Below are 19,185 nucleotides of genomic sequence, written 5' to 3' on the forward strand. Positions count from 1 at the left end.
ACTTAGTTTACTTATAAAAAGTCTGAGATAGAATCATCATTCTTTGTTAATGCAGGGTCCTTGTACAATAGTTTTTATTTTGAAGATTTTTATTTTAACACTGACTTGCCAGTTAAAGGACAAAGATAATAGTCACCTGGTTGGTGACTTTGAAAAATGTATTCAAAATAAGTAGCAGATGCTTCAGAACTATAAGCCATTCCTTGACTGTATGATATCAAGTCTAGGAGACATGATGAGGGAGATAGTCAGTAGCATTGGAAATTCAGCTATATCCTCATCACAGCAGGAAGGTGACTTGCTTTGCTGAGCAATTTGTCTTACAGGCTTGACTCATACTCTAACTGATAAGGTCCTAGTTTCTGAGTCCTCATTTCACACCTTATCATTTTTCTTTCTGCAGAATGGTTAATGTAGTGTTTCATGGCCCAGAGGTCAGATTTGACCTCCTTTTAGTTTTAAATGTGCTCTTCATCACATCTTTAAACATATTGTATTATAGTTCTGTAAAGTTTTGTAGCATAAGTTATTTATGTAAGATTTTAAGGGGAAATTTTAGTAAAGAATATTTTTTTAATTTGGGAAATAGACTCCTTTTCTGTTACGAAATGAAGATTGTTAAAATCTTGAAGAGGAATAAAAAAGAAATATGGTAGTACAAGATTGCTACACACATTTATTTTATAGCCATATCTTTGAAAATCATTTTAATATCTTAATTTTTTTTCCCTGTTATCTATATTAACTCTTAATTTTTTTAGGTGAAAATGTAAGTATATTTAGTTATAGTATGAATCTTCTTATTATGAACTAAGAATTCTAGGTTAGAATGCCAAAGAACTCTGAATACGTAAGTTGCATCAGGAGCAAAAGAGCTATTATCCCAAACTAAATTTTTTTTATTTTCTTTTTTCTGTATCATTTTCATTGGCTTTCTCCTATGTTCTTTTTGAGAACATACTGACTTAGTAACTCAAAAAGTTTCAGACATGTATTTTTTTACTTCTAGAATGTACAGAATCACTAAAAAGTGGTCACCATTATTTACATCAGCTATTAATCCAGTATTTTAATGGTATCACCTAAAGCTGTTTTGAAGATAAATCACTAATTCTTGTAAGTAGGTAGGATGACCATCTGGATTTACCTGGCTTGGAGTATCCCAAAATGTGGGACTTTCAGTGCTAAAACCAGACAAGGCCTGAGAAAACTGGGGCGAGTCAGTCACCAGAGAAGCAAGGATAGTACAGCTAATCTAAGAAACTTTCCCTGTGAATTTAAGTATAGCATAAAGTCAAAGTAATATCTTTCCTGTAAGAGAAGAGGTCATTATAGTATGTAGAAAAAAGCAGTCCATTCTCTCTAGTAACCTCAATTTTGTCATGCCTTGATTGTATCAAATTAGATTTTATAAGTAGTATAGGACTACTTGCTGGAGTTCCTGAAACCAATTTTGTGGGTGCAGTAGGTGGTCGTAAAGAATAAATAATATGTTTGGATAGAGCTATCAGTTTGATTATATCTATTTTCCCCCATTGAGGTAAATTAAAATCTGACCATGCTCATGTGCTGTGACTTGATCTCCAACAATGAAAGAAAGAGTCCATTTACAATATTTAAAAAATATATATGTTTCACATATAGAGTAGTCTTCACATAAAATTGGTGGGCACTCTGCTGTAGTTTTAATTAAGCAAATAATGTTCTAAATCTTTTTCTAGCCAGAGAGGATTTCCAGAAACAGACACTGAGCTTTGTTAGTAAAGAGAGCATATATTGTTTAATTTTACTTAAACTGAATAGTTAAGTATTTGCTTTAAAAAACATTTTTTAGAGGTAATCCTATTTAATATTTGTGAATGCTAGCAGTAAACATTTGTTCTACCTTTGTAATAGCATTATTATTTTTATGAAAAGGGAGATTTTTAGTTTTATGCTACCTACTTTTTAGAGCCTCATTATTTAATGAGATCACAGAACAGTTTTCTAACAAAGGTCATAGAAGGGTATAAGAAGAAATCCTAAGCAAGCCTAATATTTAAAAAAAATATTTTTTCATTTTTCAAAGAATTTGGAGAGTCCAAGGCACATTCACAACTCAGAATGTGATTAGCTCTGAATAATGTGGAACAATAATCTTCTAATTACTAATCCAAAATGTTTGTGTTTCTTGGACAGAAGGATCTTTCCCGAGATATTGAAGTCTAACTCTTTATCCAGTCCTAAAAAAATCCTATCAGTTAGACTGACAGTTAACTGTTTAGCTTGCAAATAAATTTTATTCTCCTGGTGGTTTCTGGCAAGTTATTCTCCTGGTGGCAAGTCAGTTATACATAAAAAGAAGAAATGAACCCACAATTGTTATATTGCCATTTGTATAGAATAAACTAAAAGAGTAAATGTTTTCATTTTTAGTTCTATAAAAGAATTTGATATATGGAATATACCCAAATTTAATATGCCTGCATTTAATCTTTTGAAATAAAGATAGGAAGGCATTCTTTTAAAAAGGACTAAGAGGGTTTCCCTGGTGGTGCAGTGTTTGAGAGTCCGCCTTCCGAAGCAAGGGGACACGGGTTCGTGCCCCTGTCCGGGAAGATCCCACATGCCGTGGAGCAGCTGGGCCCATGAGCCATGGCCGCTGAGCCTGCGCGTCTGGAGCCTGTGCTCCGCAACGGGAGAGGCCGCAACAGTGAGAGGCCCGCGTACTGGGAAAAAAAAAAAAAAAAAGGACTAAGAGATCAGGAGCAGGCACTATGGAATATTCTAGGGTAGCTTTCTACATGAAATAGTTCATACATACCCACTCAGCTGAGAAGAGACACCCAGAGAGCCCACAGGGTCTTGTGATAAATGTAGACGTTGAGTAGCACAGGTAGGTTTGAACCTGTGTGGAAAAGAACCCCACAGGCTTTCTAGTTTATTAAAAATCTTTAATCAGAGGGCATGGATTTAGATGTTAATGAAAACTCTTGGTTTAGGTAGAGTTTGGTCTTAACACTCACAAAATTGAAATATATCAGTTTAAGGTACGATGCTGTGAATGTGTTTCATTTATTATTTGATTGTCAAGACTCAATGTTTGGGCTAAAAAAATTCGTTCAAAATGATAGCTATCCCTGTGCAAGTACTGTACATAGCACTTAATGTACATTCTTCCACTTCATGCTTATGACAGTTGTGTGAAGTTCCATTTTATACATTAGGAAACTGGGGCGTAGAGGGAGCTTGTCCAGGTCCACACAGCTAGCTAGGAAGTGACAGAGCTGGGATTTGAGTCTTCATTTGTGTTCATCCATGTCCAAACTTTCCTCCTTGAACAATGTAGATTATACAACCCCTTATTATAATCACTCCATCACAAACACCTTTAATTCCATAGCCCTTACCTATTTTAAACTTGGCAAAACCTAATACCCTTCTCTTACCCCTCTGCCACGCCCCCACCTCAGCTCAGTGGAAAAAACTCATACACTCATTCTTGCTGACTGGTCTGACTTTAAATTCTTGATCATAAATCTTTTCAAGTGGCACTCGGCTCTAGAATGTTTACTTTTCTACTCTCCAAAACAACTTATTTCAGAATTTCTTTTTTAACACACAGTTCAACACATGCTGTGCCCCAGTCACCTTAGCTAAGCATCTTGCCTCATAAATCATTGAGAAAGTAGAACCAGTCAGTTGAGAACTCCTTTATGTTTAAACCTTCTAACCTCCCAATGTGCCTGCTTTGTACACAACCTCTCAATCTGCTTTTCTGTTATATTGGAAGTGTCACTGTTTCCCTCAAAGGCTAATTCCTTTCCCTGTGTACTGGATCCTTTCTCTTCTCACCTGTTCAAGGACTTTATATATCTTCACTTAAGTATCACTACTTCCTCACCTTCTATTATCTCCTCAACCTGCCATAGTTAAGCATCTGTGTCTGCCATACCTGAAACTACTGTTGTCAAAGGCATCAATAACTTCCACATTGTAAAATCTAAGAGTTCTTTGTTCTCATTTTAACCTCTCAGTAGCATTCAACCCTGTTGACCCCCTTCCCTTTCTGAAATATTTCTCTTGGTTTCCATGATGCCTGGTTTCCTTCCTACTTCATTGGCCATTGGGTTTTGCTTATAGACTCCTCCTTTTGCTTCCTACCTAAATTTTGGAATAGCAAAGGGCTCTCAGTTCTGGATCCTTTTCTCTTTTCCATCGTCTTTCCTAGGTTGATCTTATCTAGTCTCTTAGCTCTAAAAGCCATCAATATGAAAGTAACATCCAAATTTATATCAATAGCTCTGACTTTTCCCTTGAGCTATAGACCCATATGTCAGTTGTCTACTTAATATTTCCACTTGGTTGCCCTGTGCACTGTCTCATGTGTTCCTCCCCTAGTCTTTGCCACCTTAGGAAGTGGTTCCATCAACCCATTTTCTTAAGCCAAATGAGAGTTCTCCTTAATTGCTGTCTTTCCTTCATACCTTAATGTAACTCATCAACAAATCCTATTGTCTCTGTTTCCAAACATATCTCTAAAGTTGTCCACTTATCTTAGTCTTACAGTTTCACAGAGTCACCTCCTAACATTTTGACAGGAGGAGAAGGAAGTAGAAAAAAGTAGACATTTTAATCTCATCTTCTGTGATGGAATAACCATACATGTTTGTTGAAAAGTGACACAACACTGAATCCCAGTCATTCAACAGTTATTTACTTAAAGCGTACTATATCTCAAGCACCTTCAAATTTCCCAGCATTTCTCCTTTGTACTTGACCTCTGTCTGATTTTCTATTACATTGGAAGTGTCACTGTTTACCTTCTAACTGCTCTTAACTACTGTATTCATTCTCGATGCATGATCCAATGTACTATTTTTTAAACAATCATTTCATGTCACCCCTGTGCTTATAATCTTGTAGAGGCTTCCCAACATAATTAAAATAAAAACCATAATTCTGACTATAAACTATAAAGCCTCAAATGAGGTATGATTCCTGACTATCTCTGACTTAATCCTATAATATCAAGCTTACTGCTAATTCAGGAACTTTCCATGTGTTTTCTCTGTGATGAATGCTTTACTTTCAGTTCTTTATGTGGTTGGCTGTTTTTCATTCAGTCATTTAGCCCAAATGCCAGCCCTCAGAAAGGTCTTTCCATTCTTAATTCCTGGTAAAATAATGACCCACATCCTCTACCAGCTACCCTACCACATTACTCTGCTTTTTCTGTTTTTCATGGTGGTTGCAATTGTTTACATTTATCCTGTTTGTTTCAGTGCCCTCTTTTTCCATTCTCCACCAAAGTGTAACTTCTATTAGCGCATGTACCATGTCTGACTTATTCATTGCTTTATGCCTACTACCTTAGAATAGTGTCTGGTATATAGTAAGCTTTGAATAAATGATTGCTGAATGATTGGAATTCAGTGATGTGTCACTTTTTAACAAACATGCATGGTTGTTTCATCATAGAAGATTAAAGTGTCACTTCTTTTCTACTCTCTCCTGTTGCCACTTCCTAAAAGGTTAAAATATATGTACTCTGCCAATCCTCTGGTTTTTAGAAGAACAACGTTTATATTCCCATAAAGAATTTGACCTCATATTGATACTTAAGTATGAGCAAGTCCTCTGGATTTGTGTACCTCTTAATTATTCGATCATTTATGCTATTTCTTTCTGGTTTGGGTTTCTTTTTCAGTCTCTGGGTTCTACACCATTCAGTTATTAAATACCTATTGTAATTGTTAAATAACTGAGTAAAGAGTCAAATTGAGTTATGTAATTTCAGTTATCTGAATATACTAATGATCTCTAAAGCAAAGTTTTAGAAGTATACCTTATGCTGATTTAGACCTTCTGGTCTGAAGATGAGAATGGGTATGACTTGGTGATATATATTTATATTCTTTTTAAGAGCAGGTTATTCAGTGTAATATCAGCTGATAATGTGTGTTGCCAGAGCGCATTTAGCTCCTCACAATTTCAGTTTATTTTTTAGGATGGTATACTAGAAGAGCAGTTACGAATGTATCTTCACTGTTGTTTGACCCTTTGTGATTTCTGGGAGCCAAACATTGCAGTTGTCACCATTCTGTGGGAATATTACAGTAAGAACCTGGTGAGTAAATAGAATATGAATTTGTTCCAGGAATTTGAAGAATTTGTACATGATATATGAGGAATATTTTCATGGCTTAATTATATATAATTATGGATTTTTCTTAAAACTAATTTTTCAAAGATTAGCTCAAAAACACTTTTATGTTTCACATTGTCTAAAGAGCATTGGCATAAGGGAATGGAGCATGTAAGGTCCTTTTTCTCTTTTTTGTATTAAAATACTGAGTTTATTTCACATGTATAATTTTGTCTCCCCACCATTTCCATTTGTCTGACCACCACTACTACTATGTCCTATCATAACATTCCATACATACTTAAAGCCAAGCAAAGAGTGGAGTTCCATCTTTAAAAACTAAACAGGCATTTTGGACAATACATTCTTGGCAATGGAACCTGGACAACATTTATCAGACACAGTAGGGGAAGTTCTCACTCTGCATTATAAAAAGGACAGCCAGATATCAACTGTTACAGAAATGAAATAAGACGGAAGATTTTAACAAACTGTTTAAACTATTTTCTTAAAGAGACTTCCTCTACTGCCAGAGATCTTGAATAGCCTCCTGATCAGTCATCCGGAAACAATTCTTCACGTAATTGATGAATTTGGCTTCCACTTTGGGAAGGGAACCACCTTTTTCTATACTTGCTTGCATTTTTGCTTTAATGTCTTCTACAGAGCTAGGTCCTTTCGGTGTTTTAGGAGTTTTTTTCCTGTTTTTTGAAGGATTCTTGACTTTTTGATCTTGGTATTGACGGTCTTGAGTCTTTTCCATTCTGGTTTGATTTTTGTGCATTTTTGCCTGGAGTATCTCGTACAGATTTCTTTACTGGAGCTTTTTCTTCAGCTTCCTCATCATCATCGTCGGTGTCATCATCATCATCGTCATCATCATCGTCGTCATCATCATCATCATCTTCATCAGCAGCAAGTTTTACTTTTTTCCGTGGAAACTTGCTACCACTTCCAGGGGCAGAACGCTTTCCAGATATACTTAGGAGTGTCACATCCTCCTCCTCTTCATCTTCTGACTCTGCATCTTCCTCCACAGCTATTAAGTGCTGTCCACTAATATGTACAGGCCCTGAGCCACACTTCAATCGTAAGACCACAGGTGGTGTTATTTCAAAGCCCCCAAGGGAAACCGTTGGCTGCACAGACATTTTCAAAGTTGCCAGTGTTACTTTAACTGGACTGCCTTCATAATTCATCGCCTCTGCTTCGACAATGTACAATTCATCCTTTGCGCCAGCCCCTAAACTGACCGTTCTTAAAGATAACTGGTGCTCATTTTCATCATTATCCACCTTAAAGTGATAATCTTTGTCGGCCTTTAGTTCACAACCGAAAAGATAGTTCTGGGGCCTCAGGGGCCTCATGTCCATGTCCATCGAATCTTCCATGGGTTGGTGGCACGCACTTCGGTGGGAGAGAAAGTGGACGGAGATAAGAGACTACCGTTTCAAGGAACAGTTGTGCAGGACGGAATCAGACCAGGGCCCCTTTTCTCTTAAGAGTGAGATTAAGCAAAGTAGCCCAAATTGTGCCAGAAAGATATTTTTTTAAAAGTCTTCTTTTATAAGTGTTTTCTAACAACTATTGATTGCTTGCAACACATTGAACAGTTAGTGCTATCTTGAATAAGAACTAGTCTTGGCATTTGAGTAGCTTATAGGCTAGTGGGCAGAAGCACAAATATTGTAGAAAAAAAGTTATAATACTGTGGAAGGCTAAAGGAAGGAGTATCTGACCCAGTTTACGGACTTGTAGAAGACTTTATGAAGTCATAAATTTTTAAGTTGACCTGGGAAGTGAGTAGAATTTTCCAAGTATATAAGAAAATGAGTATCCAAGCAAAAGGAATAGTGTGGACAAATGTAAAGAGACATGAAAAACATGATTTATTCCTACTGTGTTAAATAGTTCTGAATGATGGGTCTCAGGTGATTATGGAGAGATACTGGAGATAAGGAAAGTAGAGAAGTTAGTCTGGGGCTGGATTATGAAGGGTTAAAGATAATTGTTGAGTTATGATTTATTCAGGAGACATTGGGAAGCAAGGATGTGACACATTAGGTATGTATTTGAGAAGGTTTTTTCTGAAAGTAGTATAAAGAAATTGGGTACAGATGAGTTAGTAGTCCAGTGTAGTCGTAGAAGCAAATAATGCAGTGAGTGAGAACTAAAATAGGGATAGTGGATTTTAAAAGGAGAGGACAAACTTGGAATATAAAATTTTAAAGGTACATTTAAAAGACTGAGTTACTTGTGTGTGGAGAGAAGAGAAGATTTGGAACATTTGGTTCTCTGGGTAAATACAAAGTGAACCCCTCAGTCAAGGTGGAAAATAGATATGGAGGATTTACAAGTAAATTACAAGTTTGGGTTTGTACATATTGAGCATATTAAAAATGGGAAAAATACCTTTCTCTGAAGCACATTGTCAGGCTGGTAGGAGAAATGACCAATTCTGATTCTCAGGCAGAATGAATACAAGGTGAGTCTAGAGTATCTTGTCATACCTGAAAGCAAGGAAGGTATCAAAGTAAGCTGGAGTCATGTCAGAAGGACACAGGAGCCAACTTTAAGGAGCTCCCATTGCCCAACACTGGGTAAATTTGGGCATAGGCAAGTTTAAATCCTTGAGTTTATGGTACTTTTAGAAAAGTTGTTATTCTGGAAACTGTAAATAAATGAACATATAAACTATATTTTAGAGTACCAGATTTCTGATGAGACAGTTTAGGAAGAATGATAAAAGATCTCTGTTCCAGGGCTTCCCTGGTGGCGCAGTGGTTGAGAGTCCGCCTGCTGATGCAGGGGACATGGGTTCATGCCCCGGTCCGGGAAGATCCCACATGCCGCGGAGCGGCTGGGCCCGTGAGCCATGGCTGCTGAGCCTGCACTTCCGGAGCTTGTGCTCTGCAACAGGAGAGGCCACGGCAGTGAGAGGCCCGCGTACCGCAAAAAAAAAAAAAAAATCTCTGTTCCATACCTCCGATGAAATAAGCCATCTGGATGATGATCATCCATGGCTGCTCACACTGCAGGGATCACTAAAATGGATAGATCAGGCTGACAGCATGATCAGTCTCAACATCACAAAAAGAAAGACGGTGAGAACGTATGTGCCTCTTTGCTAACTGAAATAGGAAGTACTCAGTACTACCAATGAAAGATTCCCACCAGAAAACTTGACCTGAATCTGACCAGTCTGCTAGGTACAGCTACCACTTTACAGAAAAGATAGAGGATGAAAGAATATATTAATGAGTCTAGGAAGATACAAGCAGCTAAATCCAGAATCTAGGAAATACCACACAATAAATTACCTGATAAATGTTGTGACAAAAACATTGGGAAATTTATAGAATAAAAGAGATTTAAGAGGCATGTCAACCAAATGCAATGTATGGATCTTGCTATCCAAAGTTGAAAAAACTAACGGTTAAAAAGGCATTTTGGGGATAATCCAGGAATTTGAATACCCCTTGGTGTTCTGTGCTTGAATGGAATTTTTATTTTAGGGGAATATGTGGTAATGGCTGTGTAATTTTTATGATTAAGAGGAGTCAAACTTCTAGTGAGCTAATTGGGATTTACAGCTTTCCATTTTTATTTATTCAGAGACTTATACTTGTTTTCTGTCTTTTGCTTTTAGAATAGTTCTTTCAGTATTTCTTGGCTTCCTTTGAAAGGCCTTACATATGTCATTAAGTCACCCTTGTCTATGCTAGAAATGGTGAAGACATGCTGTTGTGATAAACAAGATCATGACCTGTATAAATCCAGCAGTAGTTACACTTTTTTCCTTTGCATTTTGGCAAAAGTTGTTAAGAAAGCAATGAAGAACAATGGCCCTCATCCTTGGAAACAAGTCAAAGGAAGGTATGTGCCATATCTTTGTCATGAATGTTCACTTATATCTTTGGAGAAGTTTTACCGTTTGTATTTTTTAAGTTAACTTGTGCTTGTTTGTCTTTATGGTTTACATTTTAAATGTATTCGTTAATGTAAGACAGCAAATTATGGAGCATTTTGATCTTGCCAATTTGTTATAGTAAGGAACAAACCTAGTATACATAACTTGGGGAGGATTTTAGCTTCTTATTTATCTCATCAGTCCTAAAGTTTGAAATTCTATATATTAAATGCAGGGATATAAGAGAACTGTTATTTTTCTTGTCAAAATTAATTGTAATGTTTTATGTAATTCTTTGCATGTATTTTATTAAAAATTATAGAAATAAGAAACATTTCCAAATCATACATTGGCAGGTGGTAGATTCAGTCTATAAAACTTCGTGTTCTTGGAGCCCACCAGTCCCACAAGCCCTGCTTTCTTGCATGAAAACTAACGAGAATATAATAGAACCAAATAACTCTGATGTTCTCATTTGATGAGTATGCCATTTTCATTTCTGGTGTGGTAAAATAAACTTTTGATCACATTTGTCTATTCTTTTTTGAAAGTTTTGCTTGTTAAATGGGTGTGATTTTTTTTAACATCTTTATTGGAGTATAATTACTTTACAATGGTTAGTTTCTGCTTCATAACAAAGTGAATCAGTTATACATATACATATGTTCCCATATCTCTTCCCTCTTGCGTCTCCCTCCCTCCCACCCTCCCTATCCCACTCCTCCAGGCGGTCACAAAGCACCGAGCTGATCTCCCTGTGCTATGCAGCTGCTTCCCACTAGCTATCTACCTTTACGTTTGGTAGTGTATATATGTCCATGCCTCTCTCACGCTTTGTCACAGCTTACCCTTCCCCCTCCCCATATCCTCAAGTCCATTCTCTAGTAGGTCTATGTCTTTGTTCCTGTCTTACCCCTAGGTTCTTCTTGACATTCTTTTTTCTTAAATTCTATATATTTGTGTTAGCATACGGTATTTGTCTCTCTCTTTCTGACTTACTTCACTCTGTATGACAGACTCTAGGTCTATCCACCTCATTACAAATAGATCAATTTCGTTTCTTTTTATGGCTGAGTAATATCCCATTGTATATATGTGCCACATCTTCTTTATCCATTCATCCAATGATGGACACTTAGGTTGTTTCCATCTCCGGGCTATTGTAAATAGAGCTGCAATGAACATTTTGGTATATGACTCTTTTTGAATTATGGTTTTCTCAGGGTATATGCCCAGTAGTGGGATTGCTGGGTCATATGGTAGTTCTATTTGTAGTTTTTTAAGGAACCTCCATATTCTTAATTGTCTAACCTTGTTCTACTTCTTTTGCCTATTAGCCCCTTTTCTAGCCCTCTGTGCAGTAGACTGCCCTCTACCACTTGCTCAGCTTATGTGGTGGAAGCTCTCACAGCAGAATACTTTTTAATTTAGGTAGAGACTTCTCAAGAATCACTACGTGAAATTCCTGTTTGATTCACACAATGAATAATTCTTGCAAGGTTATGATGATACAGTTTGGATTTTTTATTTAGAATATATATATATTTTTAATGGTAGTGTCTTTGTTAAACCTCCAAGTAATTAGGTAGCTCAAACAGTAGTTTTTTTATTTTGTTCTGTTTGCCAGTTTGTTTTTGAATCTTAATTCATTTTATGGAAGACATAATACTCAGAACTTTATTGCCAAAAGAAATTGGAATTCAGTAACAAGTCTCTCTACCAAGCACTATCATGGGCAAGATGGAGGATATAAAGATAATTAAGCAGATCTTTACTTTCAAGAGCTTATCAGCATCATTGTTTATAGATAAACATTTAACCTCTCATAAGCATTAATCATTTGTATCTTGAATAAACCAATTATAGAAGTTACAAAGAAATTTAACAATCCATATGTAAGATTCAAAATGGTTTTCAATTCTCATCCCTTAATTGATGAAAGTACATCAACTTTTAAATTGTATTAAATAGTATTGACAGCAGCTTTTTAAATGGTTAGTCTTGGATATTTGAACACTAACAATTTTTCTTTGTAAGTAGGTAAAAATAATTTTTCCGGAGCTTTAAATTATGTCTTAACATATAAGTACAGCAAGAGCCAAGTCTTTGTGAAGGGTAGAGGGAGAAAGGGTTTAAGGAAAATTGTTACATAAAATTGCCCTGTTAAGATTTCTATAAAATGCAACAAGTTGTACTTAAAAGGATTATGTACTCTTTTTTATTTGTCAATAAGAATTTAAAAAGAAAGGTAATGGGGGGACTAAAATAAAAGTAAAAGCCATGTACTATATGAAAAGAATATTTTTACTGTCCTTTGGGGAAAGCCACTGAATCCTTTGATTCACTTATAGATGCTTGCTGCATCCTTGAGAAATTTGAAGGTAAGGAGGGGCAGTGGTGTTCTGTGAGGTTGTTTTCTACGCAGGAAAAGTGACACAATAGCGCCATAATGTAGAAAGAGATAACAATTTAAAGTAATGAGACTGTCATGAGTATTGAGTGAAATGTTATTTTGAAAGATGCATTTTTGTGAATGAAACAATTTTATTAATTCAGCTTTTTGTTTTACAGGATATATTCTAAATTCCATCAAAAAAGAATGGAAGAACTAACTGAAGTTGGTCTGCAAAACTTTTTCAGCCTTTTTCTACTGTTAGCATGTGTGGCAGAGGTGGAAGATGTAGCAAGTCATGTTTTAGGCCTCCTAAATTTCCTCAAGCCTGCCTTTATAACATCTCCTCTCATTTGGAAGGGTCAGATGGCCTTCCTCTTGATGTACACCCAGAAAAACCTGGACATCAGTGTTTTGGCTGAGATATTTTCAGGTGCTTTCCGGGAGAAAGCAAAGGAGTTCTTGGTATCTAAGAATGATGAAATGGGACAAAGACAGACTCTCTGGTCACTTCTTTCCATATATATTGATGGTGTTCAAGAAGTGTTTGAGACTAGCCATTGCTTGCATCCTTCCCATGAAAAACTGCTTAATGATGGCTTTAGTATGCTTCTACGAGCTTGTCAAGAATCTGAACTTAGGACAGTGTTGAGCTTTCTACAAGCTGTTCTGGCCAGAATCAGGTATGTTTTCCAGTAACGTTCTGATTTATTGATTTGCTTTATATCATCACCTGTGTTGATTCTGTATTAAAGTTTTCCTTTTGACATACTCATGAAATTCAGTTGTAAAGAGAGGAGTTAAAGGAGTTTTACTGCAGTGTAACATAAATCAGTAGTTTTCAAACAGTGCTTCTTTGAAAGAAAGCTTATGTGCAAACACGTAAAACTAAACTAAATCAAACATAGCTCTGGTGTAGTCCAAGAGCCATGCCTCTTGGCCCCTTCTTTCCTCTCTGCCTCTCCTAGAGGAGCATTATTATCCAGAGGGATATTTCAGACATTCTAAGCAAGACCATGAGCTCAAATCTGATGTGGCTTTCATTGAAACATACGCAGTTTTGTGTGCGTAAGGAGATTTTGGCTACATTATACCATTAAAAAAAAGTAAGTTTCTTTAAATATTTTGCTGCAGAGTTGCAACGTCAAATGCATGAAATATTTGGTTGGCCAAAAAATTTGTTTGGGTTTTTCCAAAAGATCTTACAGGAAATCCCAAATGAGCTTTTTGGCCAGTACAATACTTCCAGCTGAAATAGTTTATTCTAAGATTAAGATAGGAGTGTTCAGGGCTTCCTTGGTGGCACAGTGGTTAAGAATCCGCCTGCCAATACAGGGGACATGGGTTCGAGCCCTGGTCTGGGAAGATCCCACATGCCGTGGAGCAACTAAGCCTGTGCATCACAACTACTGAGCCTGCACGCCACAACTGCTGAGCCCACGTGCCACAACTACTGAAGCCCACACACCTAGCTTCGCAACAAGAGAGGCCGCCGTAATGAGAATCAGCCTGCGCACCACAACAAAGAGTAGCTCCCACTCACAACTAGAGAAAGCCCGCACACAGCAATGAAGCCCCAACACAGCCAAAAATAAATAAATAAATTTAAGAAAAGATAGGATTGTTCTATTTATAACACCAATCATCTATACAAAACTTACTGTTCTCAGATCCACTTAAATTATGCAAATGTGCAGATACCCTCCGACCCAAACAATAATGGATAAGAACAGTGATTATGACATTTATTGCCTATAAGGCCCTTTCTACATAACAGTTTCACCTTTAAAGTACATGTTCTTGAGAAGTTAGATACTACCACTCAGTGCAGTTAGTTACTGTCACTAAAAAGTTGTGTAAAAGTTAGGTATAAAGATATGATTTTATTTAAAATCATGTCTGAAGTTAACGAAGAGACTGCTTCCCTCTTCTTAGCTGCACATTACAAAAGTGGCATCTGTTTTTCAAAGATAGTAAACTTGATGAAGTTTCCGAATTTTGGACATTTATTCATTATGAGTTTCATTACTAATTCATTACTAATTCATTACTAATTTTCTTAATTTGCTTTATGTTGGGCTGTGTGTTCATACAGATTAATCCACGGGTTTTCACTCTTTAGATTTTGTGTAGTTTTTATATTTATGTACTCTAGTTCTTGATCAGATAATCATCCCCTTATCCCCCAATGTAAGCTGTATCAAATTTTTAGGCGGATGGATAGATAAATGGATAAGTAAATGAATAGCCAACTTCATTAGAAGAAACTTTTACTGATTCTGGATCTTCTCCACGAAGTACATTTGTTCTTTCTTAGTCTAGTAGAGTTTATTAGCAGATAATATACTTTTCCAAGTGCCAAATTCATTCTGTTCAATTTTTAAATAAGTGGTAAGTAGTGCTTCTGGGGCAGAATTAGGAATTTCCTGTGCTTCTGGGGCAGAATTAGGAATTTCCATATTTTTGGTTTGTTTATATTTGTCTGAATATACAAAACAAGAAGCAAGAGGAGGGAGCTGGTCTAAACCATCCTGGTGATAGTGCTGCAGTCTGGGCAAAGGAGTAGAAAATGATGTGAGAGTTTGGGTATCTTGGGAAGATGCAGTCATGGAACCAAGTGGCAGAATCCATATATCTTTCTACCTTTTCCATTAAAGATAGATAAGTCTTTTTTGTTTGTCTTAACAATTATATTGTTTCTTATATATGTTTTTTTTAAACAAAGATTCATATCTTACAAATACTATTTAATTTTTTAGTTAGAAATTTGGAGGAACCTATTTTTTTTTTTGAGGTTCTTCAAAGTGTTGGGTTAGCCAAAAAGTTTGTTCAGAAAACCTGAACGAACTTTATGTCCAATCCAGTAGTTCGGAGAGCAGTGGGGCAGTGTGGAGGAATCTTCTTTTGTTGTGAAATTTTTCTTTTTTTTAATTTTAAGGAACATTTATTTATTTATTTATTTATTTATTTATTTATTTATGGCTGTGTTGGGTCTTCGTTGCTGCGCATGGACTTTAGTGGCAGAGATTAGGGGCTGCTCTTCACTGCGGTCAGCAGGCTTCTCATTGCAGTGGCTTCTCTTGTTGCACAGCACAGGCTCTAGGCGTGCAGGCTTTAGTAGTTGTGCCATGCGGGTTCAGTAGTTGTGCCATGCGGGCTCAGTAGTTGTGGCTCATGGGATCTAGAGTGCGGGCTCAGTAGTTGTGGCACACGGGCTAAGTTGCTCTGTGGCATGTGGGATCTTCCCAGACCAGGGCTGGAACCCGTGTCCCCTGCATTAGCAGGTGGATTCTTAATGACTGTGCTACCAGGGAAGTCCCTGACATTTTTCTTTGAATTGCAAATGTAGTATGTTGTGTTGGTAAAAATGGTAAAAGAAAAAAAAAATGAGGTATAAGGTGGCAAGTAAAATTTCCTCTCCCCAACTTCACTCCTTTATTCTCTAGTTCAATGGTTCTCACCTAGGGGTGAGTTTTTCCCCCAGGGGACATTGAGCAGTGTCTGGAGAAGTTTTTGATTGCCACATGTATGAGGAGTGCTACCCAGCATCTAGTGGGTAGAGGTCAAGGATACTGCTACATAAATAGCCTACAATGTACAGGACAGCCCACGCAACAAAGAACTATCTGGTCCAACCTCAGTGATGCTCTATTTCTACTCCATAGATTAAAATGGTTTGTTATAGAACCTTCCAGACTTCTTCCCATTCATAGGCTTAAAACACAAAAGAAATGATCTTTGTTCTGCAACTTCAGTTTTTCACTTAATATTTCCTAGACAGCTTTTCATGTTAGTATATGGAGACCTATCTAGTTGTTTTTAATGGCTACTTAGTGTTTCATTATATGGATGCACCAAACTTTATTTAGCCAATCCCCAAATAATGGAAATTTATATTATTTACCATTTTGTTATTATAAACATAGTTTTAACATCTTTATATATGTATTCTCTGTGTACTTGTGAAGGTATATCTGTAGGTTAATTCCTAAGAGTGAATTTGTGTATGTGCATTTTAAATGTGGGTGGATATTCCAGTCCCGTTTAATCATCCCATTTAATTTAAAAAATTTGCACCAATTTCAGTCTCCCTGAACGTGTATGAGAAAGCCTCCTTTCTCATTTTTAGATTAGTGTATGGAGTATATTTAGAAAATATGCATTCCAAGATAAACACAGAAGTTTGTTAAAAATGTTAATGTAAACTTGGTAATAGGAGAAGGAGATTTATTTTGAAGGTTGGAGAGGCTTTAAAAATGGAAATACAGTGAAAGTAATAAATAGGAAATTACTTTTTATTTACTGACTTTTTGTCTTCAAGCTCTTAACTGGAACTTTTTTGGTCATTCTTCAAAAGTAGTAACCTAGAAACACAAGAATAATTCTTGTATTCTTAAAAGATGTACAGTTTATAAATACTATCTCATGTATTTCTTTACCAATCCTGTCATCCCTGTTTATAGATGAAGAAATGGAAACATGGTGACTTTTTACTTTTTGTAATTTACCTAAAATAACACAGTTGTTTCAGAATCACCCCTCAGACTCTAACCCCTATACCATAGCTGCCTTCTTACACTGTCTTTATAATAGTTTACAAATAACTAAACAGACACTAACCATACCACTACAGTTTTTATAAATTAGGAAGTAATTAGATGAATGAAATCTGTTGACAAACCTGAAAGTATTACCACTACTCATGTATACTTCTGAGTGCTTTTACCTTTTATTTTTGCTGCAAAAAAAGAAGGGTAATTTCTTATTGGGGCTTTTGATTACTTTGTTTTTATAATTTTGCAAGTTATATATTTTTTTAATGAGTCATTAGTTGGAAAAATAAATCACAAAGAGGTGTGGAGACAAGTAAATCACATTTTATTTATAATAGTAATTTATCTTTGATTTATTATTAGCACCACTTCAACCATCTAAATTTCACTTCTGGTAAAAAATCAAATTTTTGCCGTTTAAATTCAATTTAGTAGAAGTTTTTAGCATTAGAGCATGTCAGGAGTGTTGCAAAAATATTGCTTGCCAAGTACCTTGTAAACTATAATGCATCTCTTAATCCATGTATTCAGAAGTACAGAGGTCAGAATCAAGAGGCATAATGACAACTCTCAATTATATAAGGTGAGAGTAACTTTACATTTGTATTAATAATTTCTTTTAAACGAGATCTGGTTTGAGATTGTAATTTGGTATCATCTTGACCGGGGGCAAGGAGTATGTTGTTGCTCTTCAGGACTAACCAGTGAAAAAAAGGACACAACTATTTATGTTGGTAACATTTAATTCCTTGTACAGATGTTTATTTTTGGTTTTGCTTTATACTGGTCAACTATGATCAAAAACAATTGCTGTAAGAGAATGTGAAATCATGTAGAACTTCTGTTGCCAAGGTTATCGAGCAGTATGAGATCAATGTGTGAATAAGAATGGTGTAGTAATGTGCGGGTCATTATTAATGCTGTCATGGTTTAGGCACTGCCATCTTTTAAATTTCTGAAGCTTGCATAGTAATTTGCACACAGTCCTTCAATGAGACTGATTGCGGTATACAGTAAGAGGGACTGTGACTTGCATAGTTTTATTTTATTATATCAATCTTCAGTACTTCCTTCTAAGGCAGATATTGTCAAGACAGACTTGCTTTTAGTTTGGGATCTTTGGGGGAAAAGGGGCCCCAGAGATCATTCAGAATTGTTTCCCTTAAAAAGAAAGAAAGAAGGAAGGGAGGCAGGGGAGGGAAACACAAGAAAAGTCCTCTAGGTATTTGATCATAGAGAGTGTTCCTAATTTCTTAACCCAAAATCTGAAACTTCACTGAAGATCTTTTCATAGGCATCTTTTAGGTATCCTATAATATTTTTTCTACTAATACTATTAGAAAGTTTAAAAATAATTTGAATAGTTGTTAAAAATTAAAGCATAGGGGTTTTTTTCCTTTTAAGTTAAGAACAGAGCTAAATTCTTTGAATTTTGGTTTAGATAGGGAAGATGGGTTACATAGATTGATGATATTTATTCCTGGCTGCATCCCTGACAAGGGAAAGAATGAAATACTTTACCTTAATAATCTCTTCTGTTTTGTAATTCAGGTGGGAATAAGGTACCGGTCCCTGCATAAATGTGTGTGCAGGGTGTGTGCCTGTGTGTGTTGAACTAGGTAATAGTTTTATAACGGTATGACAGAGAAATTATAAGTAGGAAGGAACTAAGATCACTGATTAAAGGGAGAAGCGGCTCCCTCTAGGCTGTTAAGAAATAATAACTTCATATGCCACTTTCTGCTAACTGGAGCTGCTGGCTCACCAGAGCATTCTTTATCGCTGATTAGGTAACATTATGAAAATACTGACTTGATTATGTTAACTAAATGCCTCTGTGTTTAAAACTCCGAAAGTCAAATAATTTGAGCAGTCATCTTTAACATTTCACATTCCCTTTCTGAAATCACATTTCTAGTTCTCACTTGGCTGTTATTTGAGGTTAATATAAAAATGGCAGTCTTTAATTTGTGGAGTTAGGTGTAGCCAAAAGCTTTTCTTTAATTATATCCATTCATGCTGCTATAGTTAAGGGTCTGTCAGCATTTCCATTATAAACCTCCATTTTCAGGGTTTTATAACACAGCTATGAAAATTAGCTCTGGGCAAAAACTTGACATACAAGGCCTCATGAGATTCTCTCTCCTCCCCATCCCCCTTTTTCATTTGTATTGAAGTAGGGATGGAGTGATTTCAAAATGCC

The 19,185-nt window shown here is 36.2% G+C and overlaps 1 protein-coding gene and 1 pseudogene across 1 annotated transcript in view; one reads left to right on the forward strand and one right to left on the reverse strand.

The window, feature by feature from the left end:
• MMS22L (MMS22 like, DNA repair protein) overlaps positions 1–19,185 on the forward strand; it is a 134,789-nt gene that overhangs the window by 42,067 nt on the left and 73,537 nt on the right. The window contains exons 12-14 of the mRNA XM_024759348.1: positions 5,990–6,109; positions 9,777–10,003; positions 12,609–13,112. Of these exons, the coding sequence (XP_024615116.1) occupies positions 5,990–6,109; positions 9,777–10,003; positions 12,609–13,112 (851 nt within the window). The remainder of the gene's footprint in view (positions 1–5,989; positions 6,110–9,776; positions 10,004–12,608; positions 13,113–19,185) is intronic.
• On the reverse strand, positions 6,636–7,551 carry LOC112409323 (nucleophosmin pseudogene; annotated as a pseudogene).

Source organism: Neophocaena asiaeorientalis, unplaced genomic scaffold, assembly GCF_003031525.2.
Source record: "Neophocaena asiaeorientalis asiaeorientalis breed wild unplaced genomic scaffold, Neophocaena_asiaeorientalis_V1.1 scaffold505, whole genome shotgun sequence".
Lineage (NCBI taxonomy): Eukaryota > Metazoa > Chordata > Mammalia > Artiodactyla > Phocoenidae > Neophocaena > Neophocaena asiaeorientalis.